Source organism: Poecile atricapillus, chromosome Z (assembly GCF_030490865.1).
Source record: "Poecile atricapillus isolate bPoeAtr1 chromosome Z, bPoeAtr1.hap1, whole genome shotgun sequence".
Classification (NCBI taxonomy): Eukaryota; Metazoa; Chordata; class Aves; order Passeriformes; family Paridae; genus Poecile; species Poecile atricapillus.
In genome coordinates, this window is record NC_081289.1 from 25,144,793 (window position 1) to 25,171,807 (window position 27,015).

At 46.9% G+C, this 27,015-nt stretch overlaps 1 protein-coding gene across 1 annotated transcript in view; it reads right to left on the reverse strand.

Annotated features, from left to right (window-relative positions):
• Positions 1-1,318: 1,318 nt before the first annotated feature.
• LOC131573214 (voltage-dependent calcium channel gamma-2 subunit) overlaps positions 1,319-27,015 on the reverse strand; it is a 50,962-nt gene continuing 25,265 nt past the window's right edge. Inside the window, exons 2-4 of the mRNA XM_058826943.1 lie at positions 6,084-6,167; positions 2,251-2,391; positions 1,319-1,854 (exon numbers count right to left, since the gene is read on the reverse strand). Of these exons, the coding sequence (XP_058682926.1) occupies positions 1,319-1,854; positions 2,251-2,391; positions 6,084-6,167 (761 nt within the window). The remainder of the gene's footprint in view (positions 1,855-2,250; positions 2,392-6,083; positions 6,168-27,015) is intronic.

Genomic DNA, 27,015 nt, shown 5'->3' on the forward strand with positions numbered 1-27,015 from the left:
CATGGCACACGTGTGCGTGAGTGCTGTCCCCCCCCACAGCATCCCGTGTGTGTCCCCCCCACAGCATCATCACCCTGAAAGGATGGGAGCCCCAGCTGTCCTCCACCAGCCCCCCCCCCCCACCTGCGCCTCCCACACAGCTCCCTGCTGCCTCTTTCCCTTTTTTACTTTTTTTCACAGTTTAAAGCTGAAGAAAACAAAAATTAAAAGAAAAAAAATACTATCTGTTCTTCTTGCAAGTAAATCCACTTATTATATTTACATTTATTTATAGTTGTTGTTTTATTAAAAAATTGCCACTTTATTTTTTAAGAAACCTCTTTTGTCCTTTTTTTTTTTTTTTTTTTTTTTTTGTCTCTGCTTGTGTGTCTTTATTTACTGTGTCTGTTTGTTTTTTTGCACTGTCACCGTTAACCCCAGGGTCCCAAGGGCTGGGGAAGTGGGGACCCCCCTGGGGACACTGTGGAGGGGTGACTCAGCATCAGCTCCTGCACTCCCTAGGGTCACTTTAAACCCCTAGGTACCTGTGGAGGATGAGTGGATCCCCACGGATCCTAGGGGAATGGAGTGGGTCCCCATGGGTCTCAGGGGAACAGAGTGGGTCATGGCTAACTCCAGCACCCAGGATCCTCCATAACTGGCCCAAGAACACTGAAGTCACTGGCAGCCGAACACCCATCCCCTGTTCCCCAAGAAGCTTGTGCTGGGTTAAAGTGGGAAACAAACCATAAAATAAAATAATAAAACCTCCCAAAATTAAAAAAGCTGCCTCCTCCTCTTCCTCCCACTTGATTTATTGTCATTTTTTATTTCTTGGTTCCCTTTTATTTTTTTTTAATCTGTTTTTATTAAATGTTAAAATAATGGTACATGGGAAATCATGCATTTTCTTTTAAATTTATTTCTATTTTTTAAATCTCTTTCTCTCAGTTTAAAGGTTTTTCTTTTTTTTCTTTTTTCTTTTTCTTTTTTTTTTTTTAAGAATTTTTTTCACTGTTGTCTCTTTCCTCATGTTTCCTTTTCGTTTGTTTGGTTTTATTTTTGTTCACTCGCTTGTTTGTCTGCTTATCTGCTTGTTCCTTCGTTGTTTTTTTTTTTATTTTTTTGTCAGTTTTTTTGTTTGCTTTTGTTGGTTTTTTTGTGGATTTTTTTTTTTTTTTTGCATTGGGAAGGTCCCCACTCCACCAAGGGGCGCTTCCACCTCCTCCTTCCCCACCCCCCCTGCTGCCCCCTGCCCCCTTCCGCCCTCCCCACCCTGCAGCCCACCCCCGTCTCCTCCTGCCCGTTCCTGCCCCATTTTCAGCTCCTGGCGACGGCTTCATACCGGGGTGGTCCGGCGGTTGGCTGTGTTGGTGTGGATAGAGTCCTTGTTCTCTTTCTGGATACAGTTGTGAACCTGGAGGAAACTGTTATCCCTGTCGGAGTTGTAGGTGGCGGTGGGGGTGGTGGTTGCCTTCAGCGGGTCCCTGGTCAGGGTGTACATCGAGATCTCTGTTGATGGGAGGGTGTTGAACCCTTTGATCCCGACGGGAGAGGCATCCCTGGAGTGTGAAGGCTCAGTGGAGCGGGAGCTGGAGCGACTGCGTCTCTGATAGCGGTACCGGTAGCTGGGGATGCGGGTGATGGCGGAGGACTGGAGGTAGTCCGTGGCACGAGCGTTGGCACGCAGCTGTTTGTGCCGGTCTATGAACATGTGGACAGCCAGCACTCCCACCATCTCGGCTATAATGAAGGACAGGGCCCCGAAATAGAAGGACCAACCGTAGGAGTAGCTGTTCTTCTTGGAGTCACTCTTGGAGGGGTCTCCAGCGTTGGCTGATATGTATACGATGATGCCAATTATATTACTCAGACCTGCAAGCCGTCCGGCAGGGGAGAGAGAAGGAGATGTCAGGAAGGTCACACGTGGCAGTGGTGGGGGCTGTGGGGTTGAATCCCTGCCTGTCCCCTCCTGGATGGGCAGTTTTCTTCGGGAAACTCAGGCAAAACCCTCCTCAGGTGCCTGCTGCTTCCCTGGAGTGCACTCCTGGTCCCTGAGAGATGTCAGATATTAGGGAAATTCTCCCTGCTGGGCAAGCAGGCAGCATGGAGAGGCATCCCTGTGGTGCTGCTTTCAGCCCAAATAAGGGCTGGGAAATGCACACTCTTCTGCCTGGGCAACTGCACCCCTGCACACTCTCCTGCCTGGGCAAATGCCCCCCAACCCCTGGAGCCCACCCCTGGGGCATCAGGCCCTGTGCATCCCTTTACCTGCAGACACGAAGAAGATGCCGGCACTAAGGATGATGTTGTGTCGGGTTTTGTAGAACTCGCTGGCTGCAATGCAGAGTCCACCCATGAAAAGCAGAATCACACTCAGGATCGGGAAAATACTAGAGGCTCTAACAGCCCCTGCAGAGGAGAGAGGGAGGGCAGGGCAGAAAGAACAACACAGGTGTGAGAGACAGCAAACAGGGGCATGGAAATGGCACCAGAGTGAGGGGATGGGGGCACGCGAGCACGTTTTGTGGGTGGGGGTGAAGGGGAGAGGCAGAGGGCAATGTGCAGTAGGGGAGTAATTTAAGGAGAGATAAAGGCATTGGGTGATGGAGGGAGAGAGGGAGAGAGAGAGAAACAAAGTGTGTCAGAAAAAGAGAGTGGTCCAAAACAACTCTCCCATGCCCTGGCCACTGCTGCTGTCACGAAGCTGGCGGTTCAGCGCAGAGAGGTAGAGGAGACTGCGGGGCTGGTGGCTGAGTTGGGAGCCTGCCTGCCTGCCTTGTCTGTGCCCCCTCACGCTGTCTTTTCCTCTCTTTTCGGGGGGACTGTGGGCTGGAAGGGGAGCCCAGGCACCATTCAGCTTCTCCTTCTGCGGGGCTCTGCCGCTCAAGCCTGCACTTCAAAGAACAGCAACCCAAATGCTTCCTGCAGAGCTGCTCAATCTCAAATCCTCCCGAAAGGGCATGAGCATCTCAAGGAGAAGTTTTTTGGTTTTTTTTAGGGCTGAGAAGGAGCTTGTGGTGCCATGCACTGCGCTGCAGCTGCAGTGAGGACCGAGAAGAAAAAGTCACAGCCCTGTGTGCCGAAATGCGGGGCTTATCCTAGTGATTAAATGACTGGGCTCCTTCCAGAGGGCAGTGATGGGTTAGGATGTGCCAGCTCCCACACACGCACACTCTCCATCGGTCGATATGGGAAGAGCTCAGCCAGCAGAGGGCAATGGCATGGATGCACAGATGCACGTATATGCTCATATGTGCATGCAAAACATACCCCAAAGCTTCTGGGGGGCCTGACTCGTGTTCACGCAGCGAAAGGCCAAGTCTGTGTGTACGCACACCCACGCACACAGGCACACACGCACACACCGCTCGTGGGCGGCTCAGTGGGAGCCAGCGCTCTGCCTGAGTCTGCGTTGCGAATATTCCTATTTTTTTTAAACTAGGAAGGCCTTCTCTCCTCCCTTCACAAGAGAAAATAAGCTGTTAAAGTGTGAAATGAAGCCTTGCTTGATAAAGAAAGGTATCAGACGGGCTGGTGCAATTCTGCTTGTGGAGCAAAGATCTGGAAGGGGGATGAAAGCTAATCCTTCCTTGCCTGCAAGAATGATCCCAATGAAGCAAATGCATGACTTTTTCTTAAGTGAGCAGAGACCCTGCTTGAAAGACCCTGCTGGCCCCTGGATCCTGCTAGGCACAAGCAATCAGCTCTTTGAGCGGGGCCTAACCCACTGCCTGTGCATGGGGAATGCAGAAGGCAGGGAGAAACCTCTCTTGCTTGCTTTCCAGCTCTTCTTGGCTGTGTTTCAGGGAACAGGATAACAGTAATAACCATCTTAATAGCTTCTGGAAAACAAGGTGGCATTTGACGAAGGGAAGCTTAAATGGCAGGAAGCAAACGTCAACCAGACACCCACTCTTGAGAGGGTTTCTAGAAGGATGCTTGGTCTGTCCTGAAACCTGGTCCTGACTACATCAGTTTTATCTCTGTCTTAATTCTGAAATTCACATCTGTTGGGAGAACACAAAGTTGCTGACTGACATGGGAAGCTGCAGCTGTCATGTGATGGAGAAGGAAAGTAGCCTTCTTCAGCCTTTCAGGAGGACCATGCCAGCAAGAAAGGGGGAGAATATCATCCAGTCTTCCTGGCTCCAGGGCCTGTGGCCTAAAGAATAGGGGCTGGTGGTGTATGCTCCCTAAATTCATCTGCGTCTGCTAGCAAGGAAACACAGGGATGCTTCTGGTCCCTCTCTGATAACAGCATTTAATTTCAAAAGTCCTAAGACAACTTATGTGGATGGCTGGCAGAAATAATGGCTAAGCCCTTCTAGCCAGGCTACGGACACTGCCCCATCACAGTCCTGGTCCCCTGGGGCATGAGGAAATTGCCTACTCTGATACTGATAAACAACTTCCTAGCTGTTTCTGATGGTACCGCCAGGCATTGCCCATGCAGAGCACCCATGGACTCTGGTTTTACAGAAGTTCTGGGAAGAAGCTATTCAGTGGGGTCCTTCTCCAGGCAGGTCTAAGCCAGCAGAAATCCCAGTTCCCTCAGGAATGACCCAAGTCATCCTTTATTGACTTGCTAAATCTCTCTTTGAACCTGGTTCTTTCTTAAAAAGGGCTCTCCCCTGGGAACACTGTCAGGTCCTGACATTGGGCTGGTTTTTGTCTTCAGATCTTGTTCTCTCTGAGGGAACAAACCCATTCTTCTTGAGATGTTTGGCCCCTTCCCCGAACTCTTTTTTCTGAAGTGCAATTGATGCTGCAAGCAGCTTCCTTGCTCTCAAGCAGCTCTGCCAGGGCTGGTTTGCCCTCGGAGGCAGCCTGCAAACCTTTGCCATCCCTGTGCCAAACTGGATCAAACCCCTGTCTTCAGCTCTGCTGTTCAGGGGCCATGCAGCAATTAAGAGACCGGTGCTGCAGAAAGGCAGCTGAAAGAAGCAATCTCCCTTGGTTATTTACAATTTACAGTGGATGAAAGACTGTTTGAGAAACCAAGAGGAAGCAGCATAAGATCTGCCTCTTTTCACATACAAATGAGGCTCACAGATCCTAAATTATCTCTCTCATCCCTGCCGCAGGGCTGGGTCTCCACATCTGGCTTGGAGCACACCCGGATGACAAGGAGCTATTCTGAAAGACTCCCGGTCTTTGGAAGCCTCTGATGATTAACCTTGGAAGGTCAAAAGCACTTATCTCAGATTTCTGTTGGGAGAAGATCTCATGATGTCAAAAGATGTTGGGCTTGTGGAGGGAGGGCAGGATAGCAAGGTGAAGACCTAAAAGGAGTGTTCCCTGCTCAGCTGTGCTAAAGGAAGAGTAAGCTCCTGCCTCTGGGGTGGGTGGAAATGCTGGCTGGGGAGAGCAACCAGGCAGGGCATGATGTGGGTCTGTCCTACTGGCCAGGGTGCTGCTGCGCAAAGTGTTGTGAGCTTCGCTCACACATCTCAGGCTGGATGTGGAGCTCGGGCCAGGTTTCATTGCAGACATGCCTTGTGCCTAGGGTTCAGCACCCCTCTAAGGGCTCTGGGTGAGCACCAAGTCTTTCCTTCAAAGGGCTCTGACTGTCCTTATTCCTGCTTCCTGCTCCCATCGCTAAAACCAGCAAAGAACAGATCTGCAGCCTCCGTAGGGAAGCGGTGTTTGGGAAAAGGTGAAGACAGCAATAAGAGCTCCTCAGTCAAAATCCAGGTAATTTCTTAAGTCTAGTGCCACTGGAATATCAGATAAGGGAATACAAACTTCCTCTGCTTCAGGAGGACATGCACACTCACACACACACGCACTACCCCAGCTAGGCCAGTCTGACCTCAGCAGTTTTTCAGTGGATTTGAATTAAGAGTCTGATTTTATATCACAATTAATTTCTGCTAATAAATAAAAATGCCATTTGTTGTTACTGTGAGTTTGAATTTGCACTGTCTCATGGGCAGGGTCCCTGGGAGGTGAGAGTGGAGTCATTTTTAGGGGGTGACAAGGCTCTGGGTTTTCCACTGAGCCTCACAGGTCCCAGTGTCTCCCCCACCCTGTATTCAGAAAACAAAAGGCGCCCGACGCTAGCACCTACGAGCCATTGCAGAAAGAGCCTGCGGACTTACGGAGGAAATATTCTGCTGTATCGGCTTCATAATCTGCATCCTCAGGGAAGTGATCGATTTGCTTACACAGACCTTTAAAATTCCCTAGGGAACAAGAGAAAAAAAAGAACAAATGAGAACACCAAAACCTGCCTTGCAGGAACAGCTGCCCTCTGCGTCACCTTTTGTGCCCGCCTGCCTTCTTCCCAGGCAGCATGCCCACTCGTGTGTGCATGCCCGGGAAATGCCCGGGGCCTCTCCTTGCACACTTGAGCATGTATCTCCCTGGTATTTGCACAGGAATGTGGGGTTTGCTGTCAGGATCCAGCCTGACGCCCACCAGGCCCAGCACGCCTCACTCCGCAGAGGAGAGCAGCAGAAGCTCGGTGGCTCCTGCTGACGGCAGGCAGGAGAGCACTGCCCGCCTCTGAGGGAGGTGGGATGGGAGCAGGAGATAGATACTGGGCAAAGTACAGGTGCCAAGGTGCCCTCCCTCAGCATGGACAGGCATAACTGTGAGTTTTATCATCAGACCTCAGTGTTTCCCCTGGCATGGCCTCGATGGATCCCAGCAATGAGAGGATCAGGGCAGGATGATTATGTGTGGGTTGCAAAAGTATTTGTTTCTCTCAGCTGTGAATTTGCTGCCCTCTGATTCCGTGGGCAGGATACATCCCTTTGTTCTGGTTTGGTGTGAGAACAAAAGCCCTTAATCTACTTTCTCCATATGACTGTTTCTGCATACCTTTGCCAGGCCTCCTCTTGTATCCTCACAGACTGAGACTACAAGAAGTTTGGTGCAAGTGTGTGTGTGCAGCTCAACAGCAAAATACCCTTGTGCTGGGGGAGCAAAATCTTCCACCACAAGCGGAGGAAACTGGGCTGGACACAGTTCCATCAGGCTGGTGTATGTACAGGGACTTCTGCTAGTTTCAATCATGGGACACCCTTTTTCACACACTCCATGACCAACAGGGCGATCCCAGCAGGTGGCCAGTGACATCTTCCAAGTCTTAGTCTACCAGACTCTTATTTTCATCACTCATCTCGCCTCTTGACATCCTGAATACCACTCCAGAGAGGTACTCCTCAAGCCACATCATAATTTCTACCATGACCACTGATTAATTAATATCTCAAATGATCAGATTGTCCATTCTTGTACAGGGTTGACCATGTGAAAGACGATTTCATTATATCTCCTGGGGTTCCCACAATTTTTTTCTCCTACCCTCCATTCCATTTCCCTCTGGACACTTGCACTGACTGGCAACACAGAAGTGATGGACATAGTCTGTCCAGGAAGGAGAAATGCAGTGTCTGCATGAGGTGCATGGGTAGGCATGGTGATCCCGTGGGCCTCCTCACCAGAGGTCAAGCAACAAAATGGCTCAGGCTCATTGGTCCCTCAGTGGAAGCATTTGGAGACTGAGTCTGAAGAGTGACAAATGCTGTGGCAACCTGGGTAAGCCTCCTGCCACCCTGACCCTGAACCCAGCTTCTGGACCAGCTGGGTGTGCAGGGCAAGGGAAAATGAAGCTGCCACACTTGAGGTTGTTGCCTTTGTGAAGAGCAACAGAGCTCTTCCAGACCAACCCTACCCAGGCTGAGACCTGCAGTCACCATGTCAGGTCCCCAGGTCATGTCTTAGAAGGTCTGTTCCAGGTGAATTTGAATGATCTTTCAGATATTTGTGAACAGATGGAGGAAGGATAAAACTCAAAGGATTCTCCCTGAGTTTCTTCTTGAGGCCAAGCTTTGATGGATTCATGTTTGGGATGCTTTGGGAGGCAGTCCTGAGTAAATAGGTGAGTAAATGGAAGGCAGGTGGGTGGGTTTCTTTATGTCAACCCCCAAGTTGGCTTCTTCTGCATCCATCTGGCTTGTGTCTGATGCCTCCAAGGTACCTATCGCATTTAGCTGCTCATTTGAAGAGCTTGCATGAAGAGACTAGAGACAGTAGAGAGGAGTGTGTGTGCCTTAAGAGGTAAGTAATAGGAGAAGAAAGTAGGAACAAAGCCTCTCTGTGTAGCTCTGACATACTATTCCCACACTGAAACTGTGGGTTATGAAAGGTTGTTAATCACTCATCCCCAATCCAGTTACCTCGTTGAAAAAGTGTCTGCTTCTCAGCCGTGGCTTTTCTGGAAGAAAAGCTTCATAGCCAAGGAAATTGCCTTGGCATACTTCCACCCTGCTACTTGCCCACTAAAATCCCTTTGAGGCAGGCAGATACAGCATGAAGGGGGTCCTTTCCCTTGCTCGCCCCTGGCTGCCTGGGGCCATCTGCCTGTGACAGATGAGCAGCTCCTCATCCTGGTCCTTTGGCTGCGGTCACTGCTGTACAGTGCATGTGAACACTGGCACACTCTGGGGCACTGGGGAGGTCTCTAGCTTCAGATTTCAGTTCCTTGCCCAGCAGATCCTGAACACTGAGTTCCTCCTGCCCATACTTGCTGGGGGAGCAGGCAGAACCTGCATACACCTCCCAGGTGATGTTCCTGGCACACAGCCAGAGCCTCCCAGTTGGAATCAGCCAGGGAGGGAAGACGCAGTGCATCTGGGAACCCCCTCACTGTGTGACATCCTTTCCCTGCTTCCTTTTTTCTCCCTCTCCCCCGCTCTGTTTCTTGCTGAATTTGAGGCTGATTAATTCCTATGTAAAGAATTGAGCTGCTTGGGGAAGATGCTGCATCTGGTGCAGGCTGTCTTTTATATGGACTTGCGTGGGATAGCTGGTTAGAGGTTCGGCTGCTCAGGCAGGCTGAGGGGATATGCAGGCTCTTTGAAAATCTGCTACTGGTGCTCAGTGTCCCAAAGGCTTTGCTGACCTGGCTCAGCAGGGTGCTTGGCCATTGGAGTGTCAAGCCTTGGCTTGCTTAAAATGCTGTGACATTGTGGAGCTGCCCTTCTCCACAGGCTGATATGCTGTGCCAGGTTGATTCCCCTCCCTGGATCAATGCTACCAGGATTCATGAGGGCAGTGTTGGTCCCACTTTAGCCCCTGCTTTGTCTGTGCTCAGCACAGAGTGCTGTGGGTTTGGATGCTGACTGTTCGCCTGTGCTACCACACCCTCTCCTCCCATGCCTCCTAGCTCCTCTGGGCGATGGATGGGGAAAGGATGCAGAATTTAGGTCATTAATGCGCTAACTGGGAATGTAAGAGAACAAGATTCAGTTTTTGCTCTGCCACAGGCGTGCTGTTAAAACCACTTCTCTCTGCCTCAGAGTCCCACCCTGTAAAATGGGGGTGACAGCATTCCTCTGCCTGGTGCCGTACAGGGACGTGTTAAACAGGGCATGGTGTGGGTGTGCTGATGCCAGCGGCTCCGAAAGTGCACGGAGTAGGTGAGTGATGGATGGCAGCGGTTCAGAAACCCGCTTGGTGTGGGGAAGGCCTTGATGTCACTTCTTGTGCCAAGGTCACTCGGCAATTCTCTGACGGACATCTGTGGCCTGCTGAGATGGTACAGCAGCTTCCCTGGCACCTGTGCTGGTGGAAGCACAGAGGGGGGATGGAGCAACTCAGCAGTGCTGCTGAGGTCTGACACAACAGCCTTTTCTTGTGCTGCACGTGTGGTCTGCAGAGCCAGGGATGGTGAGAGCTGTGTGCCATCCTATAGTTAATACTCCTGAACACCTGAGCAAGATCAAATCATTATGTGGGAGGGCATGTAGGGTTCTGAGTACACCCCCAAGGAAGTAAGAGCAACATCTCCTCTCTACTTGAGTCCCTTTTCCCTTCCCATTCTTCCCAGCTCAAGGTATTTCATGCTGTGAACCTTGAAAGAGGGCATGCGTCTCTATCTTCTCCCATACACCTCTCAGAGAAACTTTAACTACATGCTTCCACCTCCTCCCTGTAGCTTTCCCAGTGCAGTTTGGGCTCTCTCTTCATCCTTTCTCATGTTCAACCATCAGATCTCTCTCTTGTTTCTCAGTCTCTCTCACTCATGACAGCCGCCTCCCTCTCTCTGGTGTATCGGTGTGGGCATCCTCCGAACAGCCTGCTTTGGGGTGTGCGGGCGGCAAAGAAGGCGGGGATGAGCATCAGCCTGTCTCAGGACTGGAAGGCTGCAGATGCCCAGGTCCATGGAAAAGCACAGAGCAGCCCCCGTATCCTTTGTGTGTTACTGGGTGTCATTAGGCAAGATCACCACCGTTTGCTTCTTGCCTGCCCAAACTTTGGAAAATGCAAAGAAAAAGAGCCAGGATTGGTGCAGTAGGCACCCTTCCAGTGCCTGGCCAAGGACAGAAGTTGCCCAGTTGGGTCATTAGGAGCAGAGACAATCTCTCATACTGCCAAGAGGGACCAAATGTCTAAGAGACATGAAATTCAATGTCAACTGTGTGTTCATCTCTGAGAGAGACCTCCTCCAGTGTGGCAGGATCATTGTTTGGGTATAAGCTGTCTATCCAGGACAGCTGGCAGCCACCAGCCCTGCTGCAGCAATACTCAGACTGAGCTACCCGTGATGAGAACCCAGCTCGGTATTGTTGGTGATACAGTTTATTTTTGTGCCTCTTTGTGCAGCCCTGTCCCTTTCAGAAGTCTTGCTTGCCTGCAGAGTGCAATCCATTGCAAAATAGTAAGTTCCAAAGAATGAAAAGCTACTCCCTTCCTGTGAGGTAGGAACACTTTTAAATGGTCAGGACCATACATCTGAAAACTGTGAGCCAGAGGCAGAGGAAAAGACATCCAAAAGGAGAGAAGCAGACAAAGAGGGACGAGAACAGAAAGACCTGTTTTCCCAGAATGATTTGTGATATTTCCATTTATGGAGAAAAGCAATCCACTGAAAGCTTTTCTTAAGTCTCACTCTCTAATTTAGCAGAGGTTTTGGCATGATGGCTTCTAGAGAAATAAATAAAGGGGGCTGGATGTAGCTGTTGTCTCTAAAAGCTGAGAAAGATGTCTTGGTGTTGGCCAAGGATTGAGTATCACTTTCCATCACATGCTCTCTGTATCATTTTAGGCAAGCCACTTACCCTCCCCCCCCACCCCCCCCCCGCCCCCTTCTTTCACTCAAAATGGGAATAATGGTATTCCCCTGCCTCAGGAGAGTAGGCTGAAGATATTTATATTAAAAATATGAAAGTGATCAGACACTGGATCATTTGGGCCAGATAATTCTTCCCACCACCTAGTTCAAATGTAACATGCTCATTTTTGATGTGACCTGTGCATGAAGGCTGTGCAAACATGGCAGCTCTCAGAAGTTCCCACTTGTGCTGCCTGCCCTAGGAGTAAACTTTGGTGCAGATTAAACTATTTGCTATCTGCCCATGAAAGAGACACGAGACGAGAAATGGCACATGAAGGACAGGTAGTCAGACACAAACACAAATGTTTCTGCTCCAGGATTCTGTTTCTGAACAGTGTCCCTTTGGTACCAGGTGGTGAAGTGGGGCTCAGAGCCAGCCTCTGGGCTACAAAGACAAATTCCACAGCTACATGGCAAACTGCTGGCATGCCTTTCTTACACACAAAAGGCTTCCAAACCAGGAGAGGACGTCTGCCATCCCTGTCAAAAATTGACACTGGTGACACTGAGTTGTTAATGCCCAACCTGACATGACTGCAAGAGGAAGGAGTGAGGTTTCATGAAGTGACAAAGAGCACAGGAAAAGCCTTTTGAAGGCATTTTGATTGCTCTCCTCCCTTCCAAGAATGAAGCACTTGAGAGCTCACATAATTTTGGGGGATTTGGAGCTGATGAAAAGCGTGGTGGCAGGGAGCACAGACAGTGCTTGTGGGCATCTGCTTTTACCCACATGTGCTGACCCTCCCGAAAGAAAGACTGGCCCTACAAAAGGGCTCATTATCCCTCTCTGGGAATCCCTCAGTAGAGAATCTCACCTTCCAAAAATGAGACCATCTTTTCACCTGCCTCAGTACACAGGTTACAGGGAGTAGGGTTAAAACAGAAAATAGAACACAAGGGTTGGTCATTCTGGGGCTGGAGCAGGTGCTGCTCTTGCAGCTCTGACCCTGCACAGTGGCAGGGGATGCTGTACTAGGGTAATACCTTTTGACCCAGCTGGGTAATTTTAGGACCGAAGAGTCCTTAGCTGTCATTAGGGACATAGGGATTTTCCACTACAAGGTGAAGGTCAGTGGGACAGTAAATGTGGTCTGCGGAGTTGAGCCTGGGACAATAGCAGAGATCCCATGGGAACTACAGGCCATCAAAAATCTTGCCACCTTTCTGTCCAAATGCAGTGCACCTGCTTTGATGTGGGCTTCTTCAATGCAAACATGCAGCAATGCATATGTTAAAAATCCCAAACAAAACCCTAGCAACATAACCAGTACGTTGCATACATAATTCTCTCCCTGGGGAGAGGATAAAAGAACAAATCACACGTGACTGATATCAAGCTCCATCACTTAATGTGCCACTGGAATTCATTCAGATATTGTGCTGAAGAAGCCTGCAAAAGAACTGGTGCAAAATAGAAATTGATCTTATAGTTATGAAAGAATATCTGCCCCTGCCTACGAGGTAGAACCATTATACCAGCTCTCCTCACCTTATTATTAATAATCATGTTTATTACAGCTGTTGCCAAGGGTCAGATGATAAAGGGAGCTGCAGTAAAAATGTTGTAAACACTGTCTTACAGACCACTGCTGCCTTGATGAGCATGGAGGAAGAGGTGTATCACAGCACATTAGCAGTAACCAAAGCTACAGCAGTAAAATGGCCTGAACACACTGGTTCTGTGGAGATTAATTTATTCAGGAGATGGCTGATAAATAGGAAAAGAAATGCAGACATAGATGGGAGAAGTAAGTGGTAGAAGGCAGTATGGGGTAGCACTGAGGAGAAAATGATAAGGTGGAAGGAGATGGGTATAGAGACCTGCCAGAGAGCACCAGGGAGATTAGTCCCATCCAAACTAATACCAAGCTCCTGTTCTGCCTTTTTCAGCTCTTCTCCTCGCTTAGTCTCTGCACTATCCCTGACAATCACCTGGAAAAGGAGAAGGGACTAATGACAGAAGGATCATGGAATCACTTAAGTTGGAAAAGATGTCTGAGATCATTGAGTCCATCTTTTGACTGATTGTCAGCCATTGTGCCAACTTAACCAAAGCACTAAGTGCCACGTCCAGTTGTTTCATGAACTCTTTCAAGGATGGTGACTCCACCACTTCCCTGGGCAGCCTTTTCCAATGCTTAACCACCCTTTCAGTGCAATGACCACACATGTGCTGCTGCAGGTGACTCAGGTCCCTCCTGCCGAGCCTCAGCAGTGTGGGTGGGAGTGCAGGAGAGCCCATCCCACCCTGGCATTGCCCACACGGTGCCTTGCAGAGCTCTGCTGCGGCAGCCAAGGGGGCCCACGCTGTGCTAGGGCTGGACTCTGCACTGCTGTCAGCCTGGAACCGCTTTGCATCTTTCCTTGGAGGTGGCAGCCTCCCCTCCTTCCCACCCTGCTCAATGCTGCTGCTGCGTGCTGCGTGCTGCTAAGTAGCCCATAGACTCTGCCTCAAAGCTGGCTACAGCTATTCCGTGTACGTGGGTGGAGATGCAGTGGTAGCAAAACCTATTATTAAGATTATATGAAGATTTCCATTTATAAACACCCTCTTTTTACAGGGTTGTAACTTTCAAAAATATCCTTGCTGTGGCTTGAAATTTCCCGTGCTTTGTCACAGGCAAAGAAGTGAGATTGGCTGGGAGAATTGGGCAAAGGCTCTCGAATGTGTTTTGGTGCAAACGCAAATCCAGCATGTTTGAGCTTTACAAACTGAAACATTGCGGGTGGCTGGATTTCAGGGACTGCTAGACGTCTGTCCAAGTCACAAATGAAAAATCTCAACATGGCAATAATAAAAGTAATTCAAAAAATCCTTTTTTGCAGACACCCCGTACAAACGTCTCCCATGGTAAACAATTGCATCTTTTTTCTAGACCTCGCCAGAATCAAACCCAGACCAAATTTCTTCTGAAAATAGTACTTAAAACAAAAATGTATTAGGCTCATCTAACTCATTGAAAGCTGTGGATAGCTGTGTTCCTCCTAGTGTTCTATTTCTCACATTTGCCTTCTGCACTGGCATTGCAAATAATTATATATATATAACAAATGCGTGATTTAATTTATATGTCAATGAAATAATTTGGTTTTTATAATGATATTTTCCTGTGTGATTCAGTGAATGAGTAAAGCATGAGCAACATCTCTGGTTCCTCAGCAGAGAGATCAGAAACAATTTCTACTGTTGTTAGAGTGACTAGTGTCACTCTAGGAAGGAAAAATATATGAACTTTCTGGCTTACAAGCCTTGTACCAGTTTTCAAGGTGTAGTAGCTGAGTTGGTGGAAGGAGTGCCTTTGCCTTGCAAGAAGAGACAGAACTAGATTTGAAATGAGCTGGGAACCAGAAATAGAGTTGAGAAAAGGGTTTGTAAGTGATTGTGATTGTGATTGTGCTCAGATGTGGTAGCATGATGTTGGATTTCAAATTCAAAGAACATAACTTAAGTGCTGGACCTTCTCTGGTGGAGGATGGAGAAATAAAAGCAGAAGTTGATCAGGACATGGAGAAAAGTCCAAGCAAAAGAGGAAGGGCAAGTGAAAGAAATCAAGAAATTAAAGATTATTAAAAAAAAATCTATCAATTTGTAGCAAAACCATTAATGTGTGTGTGTAACGAGTCAAATGTGACACTACAACTGTGAGCCAAGTGACAGGAAGGGTGATGCAATTATCTGCAGTGAGAGAGAAGTGATGTGCATAAGGTGTGGGAGGAAACGAGATGCTCCATAGCTACCACAGGCAATCCCAATCCACGGCTGTACATCCAGATGTGAGAGGAAGGAAGACACTAATTTAAGCCTGGATGGAAAGGGGTGAATGGGATGGAGGAAGTATTTAAGAGCTGGTTCTTCTGTTTTCTTTTTCTTTTTTTTTCCTTTTCCCTATCATGGCAACAATACTGTAACTAGGACAGTTTTTGCATATAGGGTTACAACATCAAACTCTCAGAAATCAGAGCATGTAAACAACATCCTAGCTGGATGAGGACATGAGGATTGAACCATCTCAAATTTGGACTCAAAGACCCAGAGCTCAAATGGATTAGTCTTTCCCCAGAAGTACGTAGAGGAAAACCACAGGCGAGAAAATTTCTGATTTAGTTCATCCTATAGTGTTGCATTTTTCTGCTCAGAGGTAACTGTGTTGCTGATCTCTGAGTGTGCATCAGAGGACAGAGCCAGGTTCACCTTGTGCAGTAGGTCATGTTTTGGATCACTGATGAGACTGTAACTCTAATGGTCACTCTAAGTAACAGTGTACAGACATGGACTTAACAGGCAAGAAAAGAGGGCAAACCAGCTGTCCTTGCACGGTGAAAAGTGTCCTGCACAGCCTGGGATGAGCCACAAGCTGTGCATGCCTGGTACAGATATGAGCTGAGCCTCTAACTCAGCAGGAACCAGGCCTTGGCTATTCCCAAACTCCAAATCTTGAATCTTGCAATTGTAATGCTGTGTTCACAAGGCTTTTTGAATGCAATTTCCTTAGTCATTTTTAAATTATGAAGGAGGAGAAAACACACTTCAAATCCTTCATCTCCAGCTCCACATTGCATTTGTCTCTGACATATCCAGCTGGATCTATAGGGAGACGCTGTCCTCAGTTAAACTGGTGTAAATCTAGTGTGACTCTAAGCTGCTCCTTCAGCAGTTAGGGCCACAACCAAGAGAGGAATTAGGCTCGCAGCTGTTAATTAGCTTAAGAAGTATGTGGTGTGCTTTAGGGTCCTTCAGGATGCAAAGCACTATATAGAAATTATTATTAGTTATTAATAACAAAAATACCCAAGAACCCCAGGGAAATAATCCAAAGAATGGAACAAGTCAATGACAGAGGCAGCTTTTAATCCATCCTCCCTCTTCTGCGCCACTTGAGCTCTCCTCCCCCTTCCCCTCCAAGGCTCAGACACATGGAGGAAGGGAGAGCCCACCATCACATGTATTTAGCAATTTGGCAGTCTCAGCGAGTCTCCTGTGTTCTCCCACACAGCATCATCAGCCTGCAGTAGGAATTGTGAAATCTGTAGCAGAACTGACACCCAGCAGTAGAAATTTTGGGGAATAACAGTGTGTGGGAATTCCTCGGCTTGCCTCTCATGGAAAATTGCAACCCTGCCTAGTGGTCTTCAGGGATTTTCATTTCATTTTCCTCCCTTCCTCTGGGAAAATGACTGAGAAGGTAGGCACTGCCTGCTTTCTTTAAGGTCTCTAGATGAGACCTGGGGGTCCCTTTGCTGTTGCCTGATTTGGAGATCACTGGAAATTCACAACCTGTTCCGGCCATTCCAGCCCAGGAGATGAGTGTGAAGTCTATTTCAGGTGAAGAAATAGAACAAGGGAAGGGCTGGACTTTCTCTGGTACCTTTTTACGCCAGGGAACCCAAAGCCCTTCATGCAACACTGACAGAGGTCCCGCGGTGCGGTGGCTCTGCAGATGAGTGTGGCTGCCATTACGCGCTCACTGAGCGCGCACACACTCGCCCTTGGAGAGTGGAGGCGGCATTGCCCAGGCAGGGAATATTGGTTATCCCTTAGTCTGTTCAGGAAGTGCACTGGGATTTTTGCTGTCCCTTCAGGCAGCCCACCAGAGATGGCCAGGAGGGAACTGGGCGTAGGATTTCCTTGGCAGAAAGCCCTGCTGACTGCAGCGCTTCAGGTTGAGCTGCAACGTGCAGGGCCATGCACTCATGGGGCTTTTCTGCCCCGTGTCCTTTACGCCCTGGAACGCACCACCTACAAATTAGAAAATGAAAGCCCTGAGGAAGAGGTCAGGACTTTCCAGTTTTGCAATTTCCTCTGGCAGTCACTACATCTCATCCTCCAGCACTGGTGTTTTGGGAGAAGCCCAACCCAGAACAGATACCCGGCTGTGCTCCAGGGAACATGCCAGGATGAAGGGAATATGAGTGTGCTGAAGCTCTTCAGGATGTTCACTCCTGGCTAATTGAGTCCTGACCTGGACCTCACTCACAAAGCTAACCAAAACCTCCCAAATGTTCCTAAATCAATAGGGAATAAGAAACACAAGGGAAAACAGGGCAGGAAGATCAGATCAGTGGATCTGATGTATAGCAAGCCCCTTCCTACTGACATCTTAGGAGGAAGCCACTGGTCCTGAGCTAGCCACTTGCAGAAAGGGTTAGTCATTGTCAAGTCTCTGACTTGACAATGTCTTCAGGATGGGGACAACCTCCATTGCAGTGCCTTTCCAATCAGCATGAGTGCTGAATCCAAACATGGCTTAATATTGTTTCTTGCATTTCCCAGCTATGCTACGATTCAGGATCTGAAGAGTTGTATGGATTGCATGTGTAGGTTCCAAAACAGTTTAGGCTCATACCTCCCTGTGCTCATTTAGCTGCAATTGCTGGCAAGGCAAATATCCAGAGTAACAACCAGACCAGTCTGTGAAAGTTGTAGGAAAGCATTGCCCTCTGTGCTGAAAGAGCCAGGACATGGAGTTTGCTTTGTTACACACATTACGCTTATTTTTCACTTCGGTCACTGGGGTTCAAAAAATGTTGGTAAACACAGCTTGTACCCCACAGGGCCGTGCAGGGTAGCTGTGAGTCTGATCAAATTGCTGTAGCACAGCTATGCTGAGGCTCCTAATGTCTCCAAACAAGCTACTGCTGTTCTAACTTGCTGCTTTACTCATAATCCACATCAAACACTGGGTGCTAAAATAGACATTACACAGATTTGATTTTAGGTCCCTTTCTATGCAGCTGAGCAAAAAACAAATGCCAAGCCTTGCAAGTGTTGTTAGCTTTTAGAGGCTGCTATTAGAACATTAATAATTTTATTATTGTTATTTCCTCAGGGTTGTGGGTACCCCAGTGATTTACAAGAAAACAAAGTGATTTGGCCCTCTCCTGAAGCTCTTACAACAAAAGTTAGACTTAAGCACAGCATTGGGCTTATTTAACAAGCAAACAGTGCCAGCAGGGTGTTTGGAAAAGGGAGGTTTATAGCAGCACAGGATCATGAGACATTTACGATTGTGTGCACATGTATATCCTGGTAGTTTACGCTGGCTTTTAAAAAGAAAACCATAGAGGGGAAAGGTGTGCTAGATTTAGGGATGGTGCCTGCAAGAAAAACGAGCAGAGGTCAGCGAGGGAAGGATGATTTGGAAAGGGGAGGCTGAAGGAAAGGCTGCAAAGGAGGAGTGTGAATCTACCTGTGGCACAGCCAGGAAAGGCATACGGGGGAGCAGGTACTGCTGCTCAGTCATAATAACCCTTTTGAAGCTTGACTGCAAGTCGTGCTGCTTCGCCAATATTTTTTCATCCACTGAGCACGCTAATTTATTACAGAAGAGTCTGTAGGTGTGAGCTATGTGCTAAGGCTAATCTCTGAAGCGTTTTCAGCTACTCTACACGTAACATTACTCTTGCATCCCAGGGAGGAGGCTATTCATAATGGAATAAAATTTACTCACAATACTAGACTGGGGAATATTATTTCTAATGTGATCTGGCCCAGTTACACTCACTTAGAAACCTGAAAGGCCGTTTCAGGGTTTTGAATCATGTCCAAGCAGGTACCAAGCCACTTTCTATGTCCCGAATTGTACTACCTGGAGACATATCCATCAGAGCTTCTTGTACCAAACTGTACCTCTCTACTCCCCACCTGCACTACACATGGAATGATGTAGGTCTCAGAACTGAAACTTCCCTGCTTCAAAGTCTTTAACATCAGAACTTGTCTCCTAAGACTGCCAAAACCCAAATCCCTTCCATATTTGCCCACTTTCCCTTGGAAAATATTTTCAATTCTCCACTGGAATCACTGGTCTGAAGTACCAGCTGCTTTCTCAGTTTCTAATTTACTGCTATAGCTGCAGCAGTCTGTGAAGTAACAACAAAAGTTGTGCTGCATCTTAGATCTTAACCTCATTCTCTTACCTTTGAACTCAGTTGCCAGACAAGAAAAGTGCTAAGATCAAAGAACAGCAGCATCTCAGCCTCACTTTGTGTTTGTCTCTCCATGAGTAAATCCTTTTTTTTTTGTCTGTGCCACAGCCACTGCTGAAAGTCTTTCTTTCTTGAAGTTGGTCAGCATTTTTCAATGAAAATTTCTCAGAGGGGTGCAGGGACTTTGACCTGGTCACCTAAATCCCAGGGGAATAAAGTAAATACCTGAACTATTGGCTTATGGCCAATTTCAGTGCCTCTAACTTATGGTTTTGGTTTCAACAAAAAAAGGCATATAAAACTATCTTTTTCCTGCCCCAGTATAGATCAGGACGTTTTATAAATCCAGAGCTTTGTGGGAAAGTAGTTGTCCATGTTTTTCCAGCCTGGTCTCAGCATCTGCTTGACTTCACACACCTTACTCAGCATGTTTGCAGCTTCTCTTTGGGTCCTGCTGGGGCAGCTGTGGCAGCTGAAGACACAGCTGGCCAGCTGTTCCTTGGGCACCACTTGACCGCTTTACTAACAGCTGCCACACCTCAGTCTACCAGTCTGCTCCTTCAAAACTGACCTCTGAAATCCACTGTGCACCAAGACCTCTTGATTGGCACAGCCTTGGAAGGTGCTGCCCTTGGTTTTGCTGAGCCAGCACTAGAGTCATGTCAATCTCAAACATGGAATTCAGTCTGTGCATTAGTCTCTGGTCCAAACTGTCTCTCATGGAGCCCCTTTTATTGAATGTCTAAATGAGTTTTGGCCAAGCTGGAACCAAAATCGGGCAGGTTTTCCTCTTGTTTCCTCTGTGATCTGACACAACAAATGGATTGTGCAAATGCCTCTTGAGAGCTGCCCTCCACTCCTCCCGAAGGGCTCCTCTTTTTCTGTAGTGCACTTCACAGTGCGCTGAGGAGCAGAGGCGATTGATGCGTCAAAGAGAGAATGAACGACTTTGCCTGACCCTGGGATCCTGTAACAACCCCAGCACTGGAGATTCCCCTGCAGGGGGTGGGAGGGGTGGGGGTGTGGAGAGAAGAGAGAGCATTTCCTGACAAGCCTTGTGTATGGAATACCTGTGGAGACTGGCAGGGAAAGCAAGCAAGCTGGGACTGGATGCCTTCCAAGCATCAGAGCAAAACTGAGTCTCTCAGTGGAGGATGCTAAATTTTGACAACGGGAAAGAAACAGATAGACAAGGGGTGAGTGGGAGGGGGAAGCCTTTCCCTGATAATGCTGTCTGCTTGTAGCTTTAAGCATTATTATGTATTTCCACATGCCATCATGGGTACACAGCATTTTACTGGCAGCTAAACAGGCAGAATTTTGTCCCCAGGATTTTGCAGTACAAAGACCCCAGCATGTGGGGCACTTGCAAGTGAGGACATCCAGCTCTTCAGAGGATGCTCTCAGCAGCCATTAGGCAGCAGCTACAAGGCCTGGATCCTGCTCCTGGTGAGGTCAGTGGGAAACACTGGGGACAGGATTAGGCCTGAGACTTGCAGGATGGAATGAGGGAAGGAAGTGCCTGAGAAAGGTCACAGGCTGAGTTATGGCATGTTCATATCTTGTTTGCTCCTGGCTTTAGCTGGGTATCTCTGAATCATTCCTCATTCCAAAGATGTAATATAGTAAACAAAGTTAATAGTCAGAAGGGGCAAAGCTTGCCAAGGGCACAGGAGAAGTGGAAGTCATTAACGCAGAGAGACTAACTGCAGTAAATGAGTCCTGAGGGCAGGCAGAGGGAGGTGAATAAGGTTGTGCGGTGGAAGGAGGGGAGAGGACAGCAGGAGAGGAGGAGCAGAGTCATTGCTGCAGGGCAATGGAGGGGGCTGGGGAGGGGCAGATGTGCTGAGTGAGCACCGAGTAGCATGGGAGAGGAGACAGGGAGCAAGCTCCAAGAGAGCCACGTGAGGCCTTGAAGATGAAATGAGAACTGAACTTTGATGTAGAAGGAGTCTGGAAGTCAGCACAGGGATTCAAGAAGAGGGAATGACACAAGTGGAACAGCAGGTAAAGAAAAGATAATGTAACTGCTGCATGCTGGGGGTTTTAGTGTGATTATTAAGCCTCCCCTACAGTCCTGCTGGGCCTCTCTGGCTCTGAGAATTGAGCGGGTTTGTGCTTTCATGATCTGGTCTAAATAGCTGGGTAAAACATTTTCCCTATATTGCTTTTGCCTAATCAATCATCCACACATCAGGAGTGTTCATTTGTAAGGGGAGGCAGTGGCAGGGAGAGGACTGTCTGTGAGTGGTGGGCTGGGTGCCACCAGAGCAGCAGAACAGTGGCACTGAGAGGCTGAGGATCTCCCATCACAGCCCACAAGCTGTAGGGTGCAGAGCATTTCTACAGAGAGAAAAGTAGTGGGATTTCCTCCCATCTCATGACTTCCCCAAAAGTTGATCAAGGGGATAATCCCAGCAGTAGAGCATTTCCCACACTCTGCGGGGTTCCAAAGATCAATACCACTGTCTCTGTTGTTTATTGCATCTTTCCTAGGTCATGTCTTGTCAAGGGTGTCTCCTGCAGGACAAAACTGCCAAAATAAGCAAGAAACTTCCTGTTCCTCTGGCTTCTTTAGGGAGAAGCTTCATCTCCCATCTCTGAAACCTTGAGTAGATTCTATGTGGGTTTTTTTAACATCTCATCTTTCCATTCACTTTTGAAACAATTTTCTACATGTGAATTTCTTCTATTTTCTTACCTTCCATGATCTTTTAGACTTCTTAATTTTTAGCTTATTGTTCCAACTCTGGTGACTTCCTGCTGCCCCCTCCTCTTTCTTCTTCTTCTTTCTCAACTATTGGCATGCAGTTTCTCAACCTCAGTTTCCTGATCTCTGGGACTCAGTCCTAATAAGACCAACTTTTCCCACCCTACCCTGTGCTGCCTTGCATAATTTGCACCAATCCCTGTTGTCTCTTAATCTCAGAATTATACTAAATGATTATACTAAATGTTTGATGCCCTTCAAGCATTTTCCGCATAGGCCTATTGTCGCTCATCTGCAGTTTGAGTGGCTCCCTCCTTTCATCTCTCTGTCCATTATGGCAATACCTGCAGTGCTGAGTTGATCTCCATTTCTGTCCAACACCATCTGCACTAAAAACCAAACCCAAACATAAACAAAATCCATTACTTCAAGATCTTTTTCAGGATGTTTTAGCAAGTCTCTGATTGCCAATTGTTTGGGTTATACTTTCAGGAACAACAGTGTGAATATGTCCTTCATATCTACTGGGAGACTTAGGGCAGCTTATCAAGGATGGCCTTGTTGTTCTTTCTCTGTTTCTCAAGTTGTATTAGCCCTTCCTCCCTGGTCCTCTGACACCACTGTTATTCCCAGCACACCCATGTTGTCTTCACCTCCTAGCTCTTTTCCAGATAATATACTTATTCCATCTTTCAATCACAGATTTCCCTGATTTATATTGTTTAGACTTAACAGCCCTCTTTCCTGAGCCTTTCTCATGCCTTCCCTCCCACTCTCTTTGCAGCCCTGGAAACATCTGACATAATTCAGTCGCTCAAGAAAACAACTACTTCTCTTGACCCTGGTACCTCTCATCATTTAGGCCTATCTCCTTACTCTGTCTTTTTACTTTACTCCTGTTTCCAGTAATTCCATAGCTTCTGGTACTCTGCTCAGGTCTTTGAAAAGAAGCCATTATCTGCTGTGTCCTCAGGCTCCTCCACCGACACCGCCGTTCCACTTAACAAGCACCCAGAGCCTCCTTATTCTTCATAGAGCACTTAAGAGAGTCACTCCCTGCTATCTCTCCTACATGACTGTCCTCATCCATTTTCACTCTAGGTTCATGCAGACCGCAGTGCAGGAATCTAATGATCTCCTCTCTGCTAATGATGCCTGGTCCCATTTCTTTTTTTACTTCATGGCAGCCCTGTGAAATTGTTGCCCACTCCATCTGTCTCAAGGTATTCATTGCGATGAAGGTACTGTCGTTTCTTAGCAACTGCTCAACTTTCAAGTGGTTCTTCAGATGGGGATGCCTCTTCTGTGCTGGGATCCCTTCCCCAGGGATAAATGATGCTTTTAATATTTTTTTTTCTTATAAAAATTATAATCATACCTAACATTCATACTGCTTTTCACTCCTAGAGCTCCAAGTATTTTGCAGAATCAGTAAGCATTGTTTTCTCCATTGTAGAGATGGAAAAGCTGAGTCACAGAGACACTAGGGCCAATATTTTCATGTGTTCATTCATTTTATGCATCTTCATTTCTGGGAACCCAGTCTGAAATAACTTAACCTAATTGCTTTGCTATAGGACATGAAAGGGAGCAATAGGTCTTGAGCACCTTTGAAAAGCAGAGAATAGAACAGTAGGTGCAAAATACCTCAGAGAAGGCACAGAGAACTGAGTACCTATGAAAATGTAGTTGTATACCATCTGATCAAGACTACAAAGAGCTCCCTTACTTCTGACATCAGAGCCAGAGACCTCCATTCATGAGCCTACTGCTGCTTCAGGGTCTTCTTTCCACCTTAAGTGGTGGAGAGATGTGATGGTGCAAAGCCTCAGGGTGTTTTAGAAGTTTCAGAGTAACTCTTTTTACTGTGACATATCCATACCTCCTCGGTTGTTTGTTTTTTGTTTTTTGTTTATTTTTTTCCTGTGAGGAAGGTAGAAAACAACCCTTTCCTAGAAGAACTGGTGGACTAATAGCTTAATATTGAAATGGTGGAAACTGTTTCAAAATTCTTATCAGCCAGCAAAGACTTCACCCTGGACTTCTTGTATTCTAGATGAGTTCATTAAATATTTGGTTCTTCTGATTTCCTCTTCTCCTTCTCTCCTTCTGGCTAGTGAGTTCATCTCAGATCTAAGCAACCTTTTCCACTGAGACTAGAAAGTATGTTGCTGCAGAGTGTCAGCTTCAACAAATTGCCATTCACAGACAAAAGATGTGTTTCAGTAAAAAAATTCTGTGAGCTCTATTTGCCTGGTTAATGTTAATAGTACTGAAATACACACAGCTTTATATCTGCATTGGGTTGCCCCTGCTTACCTGCAGCCTCTCTTGCCTAAGAAAGTTTCTGGATTCATATCAGCTTTTCTCAGTTAACTTCTTCATGGGTAGAATCATTCCTCTTAATATAAATTGCTTCAAATAATCAATACCACTTTTCTGTCCCTGTTTGAAACCCATTCTGCGTATGTTATGTGATGGTTGACGAACAACTCAACATGAGCCATCAGTGTGTGCTCTCAGCACAGAAAGCCAAAGGAATACTGGGCTGCATCAACAGGAATGTGACCAGCAGGGCAAGGGAGGGGATTCTCCCCCTCTACTCTGCTCTTGTGACCCCCCCACCTGGAATGCTGTGTCTTGTGTCCCCAGCATAGGAAGAGCACGGGACTGTTGGAGCAAGTCCAGAAGAGGACCATGAAGTTGATAAAAGGACTGGAGTACTTCTCCTACAAAGACAGGCTGAGGAAGTTGAGGCTGTTCAGCCTGGAGAAGAGAAGGTTGTGTGGAAACCTCACTCGTTTTTTTCAAATCCCTCTCCTTTATTTTCCAATCTGGTTTGTCCCAGTCTGTGCCATTACTCAAATTTCTCTGCTAGCAGGGGCTTCCTCAGTGTCCCACAGCTTCAGCTGTTGACATGTCTTTTTCCAATACTGCTTCCTTTGCCTGGACTAACATTTCTCTCTGCTTTCTGAACTCTCTCTCTCTCTCTCTCTCTCCTCCCTGTCTTGATTTCAATTGATAACAGATTTGTTTTTCAATTGTTTTTTAGACTTTAGTCCTGGGTTTTTCCACTGTGAACCCAAGCCAGCCTGCCTTTTTCTAGCACTCAGTACAAATGTTACAAAATATAGGGTTGGTAAGTAATGTAAAACTGCAATTCCATGCATGATCAACAGAAAGTCCTTATTTCTTTTGAAGAGCCTGGGAGACCACTAATGGCTTCTCCCATGTGCTTTCAAATAATTCTTGAAGGAACATAATAGCTTCCCTTAATTTGTTTGTTGATTGACTTTTTTTTTTGACAGCACAAGGGCAAGTCAACCTCTGACTTGTTTGCTAATCTGTTTGTGCCAGCATGGCTTTAAGTACATGAAGTGTGAATTTCAGTTATTTTCTAACTGGAGACATGTACTCAATGACTTTTATCGTATGCCATCCACTCAAAATGGAAAATTTTTGGGTTTCCAGTTCCCCAACAAAAGAAAGAATGTAACAAAAATATGCCCCAAACCCCACATGCTTTTACAGCTTTTCCCTCAGAAAAAGATTTCCAGTAACAATTTGGTAGTTTTAACTCAGTAGTAGTAGTGTCTCATCAGAGTGAATACTTTTTGGTTATAGAATCAACATTTTCTTTTTACAAATATGTTCACGTAAATGTTGCTATGTGAGGGAAAATCCATGCCAGTAAATATGTTTCTGGAACAGTCACAGAAGGCAGACAAATGGAGTAGGAGCACAATTGAAGCTAATTTGTTTAAAGTAAACTGAATGATTATACACAAATATTTTGTGTGATATTTACTAAAACCTATGTTCTTGTCCATCTGATGACAACTAGCTAATTTTTGCAAAGTCAAACAGGCACATGAGAGCCTAACCTGTCCCTTCAAATGGTGGGAGTTAACCAACACTGGGAGATGTACCATGCTGAGTTTTTGTTTAAAGGGTAGTCTTAGAGGTTAGTCCTAAAATTCAGGTCACACCTATTTTTCACTCCAAATGCATGTATACACTCAGCCAAAGTTTGAGTGGATCCACAGAATCCTTCTTTGATGAAGAAAATGTGACTGCAGGATCAATACTTTAAGGTTAATGTCAGATAGAGGGTGTGAATAACTCCCTTCTTTTGTCGGAAATACATCAGCTTTCTCAATTATTGGTCTGTCCAGCTATGTTTCTTTCCTTGGCTGCTACAGGAATGCTTCTGTTGGAACACAGGATGATGATCTTACAGGTGCTATTAAGGAGCACCACATCTCTGTCCTGTTTATTGTTCAGCAAGGGGCAAGTGTGGAGTCCAGCAGTAGTTAAGGTGGTTTAAGCTGTGTGAGTTACATGCTGGCAGGACAGGGAGAGAGCCACATTACAGCAGCTCACACTGCTTTGGATTCACTCAGTTCAAGCTGTGCACACAACCAAATATATACATTTTGCTGGCATTTTTATTAGTTATAGACTTCCATCTTTTCCATCCAAGCCAGTGAAACAGCTTGTGTAGCTTGCTGGGTGAAAAGCCTTTGCTCCTGAGTTATAGTAGAGAAGTCCTGGAATTATACCCCAGATGTTTTATGCAGTGAAATGGCTGCAGCACAAAGTAATGGCTGTGGATAAATAAAGTTGGTATTGGAAATTTATGCTGCAAACATCTGATGAACTGTCCAAAAGAGAGATGACAGTGTTGTAACATCTAGCTCTGGATCAATCATGCCACTGTACACCATTACAAGCCTAACATATAGATTAGAAGCCAGCTATGAACTGAGGAGCAGCGCTGGGAATCACACATATTCCAAAACGAGCAAACCACCAAGTGCTCGTCATGGTGCATACTGGTGAATGTGAGCAAACAAATCTGGGCCTGTTTGCAGGGCCATCTGACCGGGTTCCTCTGCTACGCAGCATTAGGTTTGGAGCACAGCATCTCTCTCTAACATAGCCCCATTTCCTAGCTGGCCTGAGAAGCCAGCTCCAGGCAGGTGGGATTAATGACACACATGCAAGGAATTAATGGAGGTGACAGTAAAGACAAGGTGCCTGTGACCAATGCAGCTGCTGCTGTGCTAAAGGGGGAAGATTCTGATCATACAAGAGGCCCAAGCTGTTTCCAGGGGTCTGCACAAAGCTGTTTGCAGCTTCATGTCTGCATCACTGTGCAGTACCAGAAGTGCAGCTTCCCCGGGAGCTCGGAGTTTGGAACAGCTCCTCTGGCTACAGGTTTGACTGCCCTGACCAGGCTGATCCAGCAGGCAGCCTAAAGCCTGTTTTG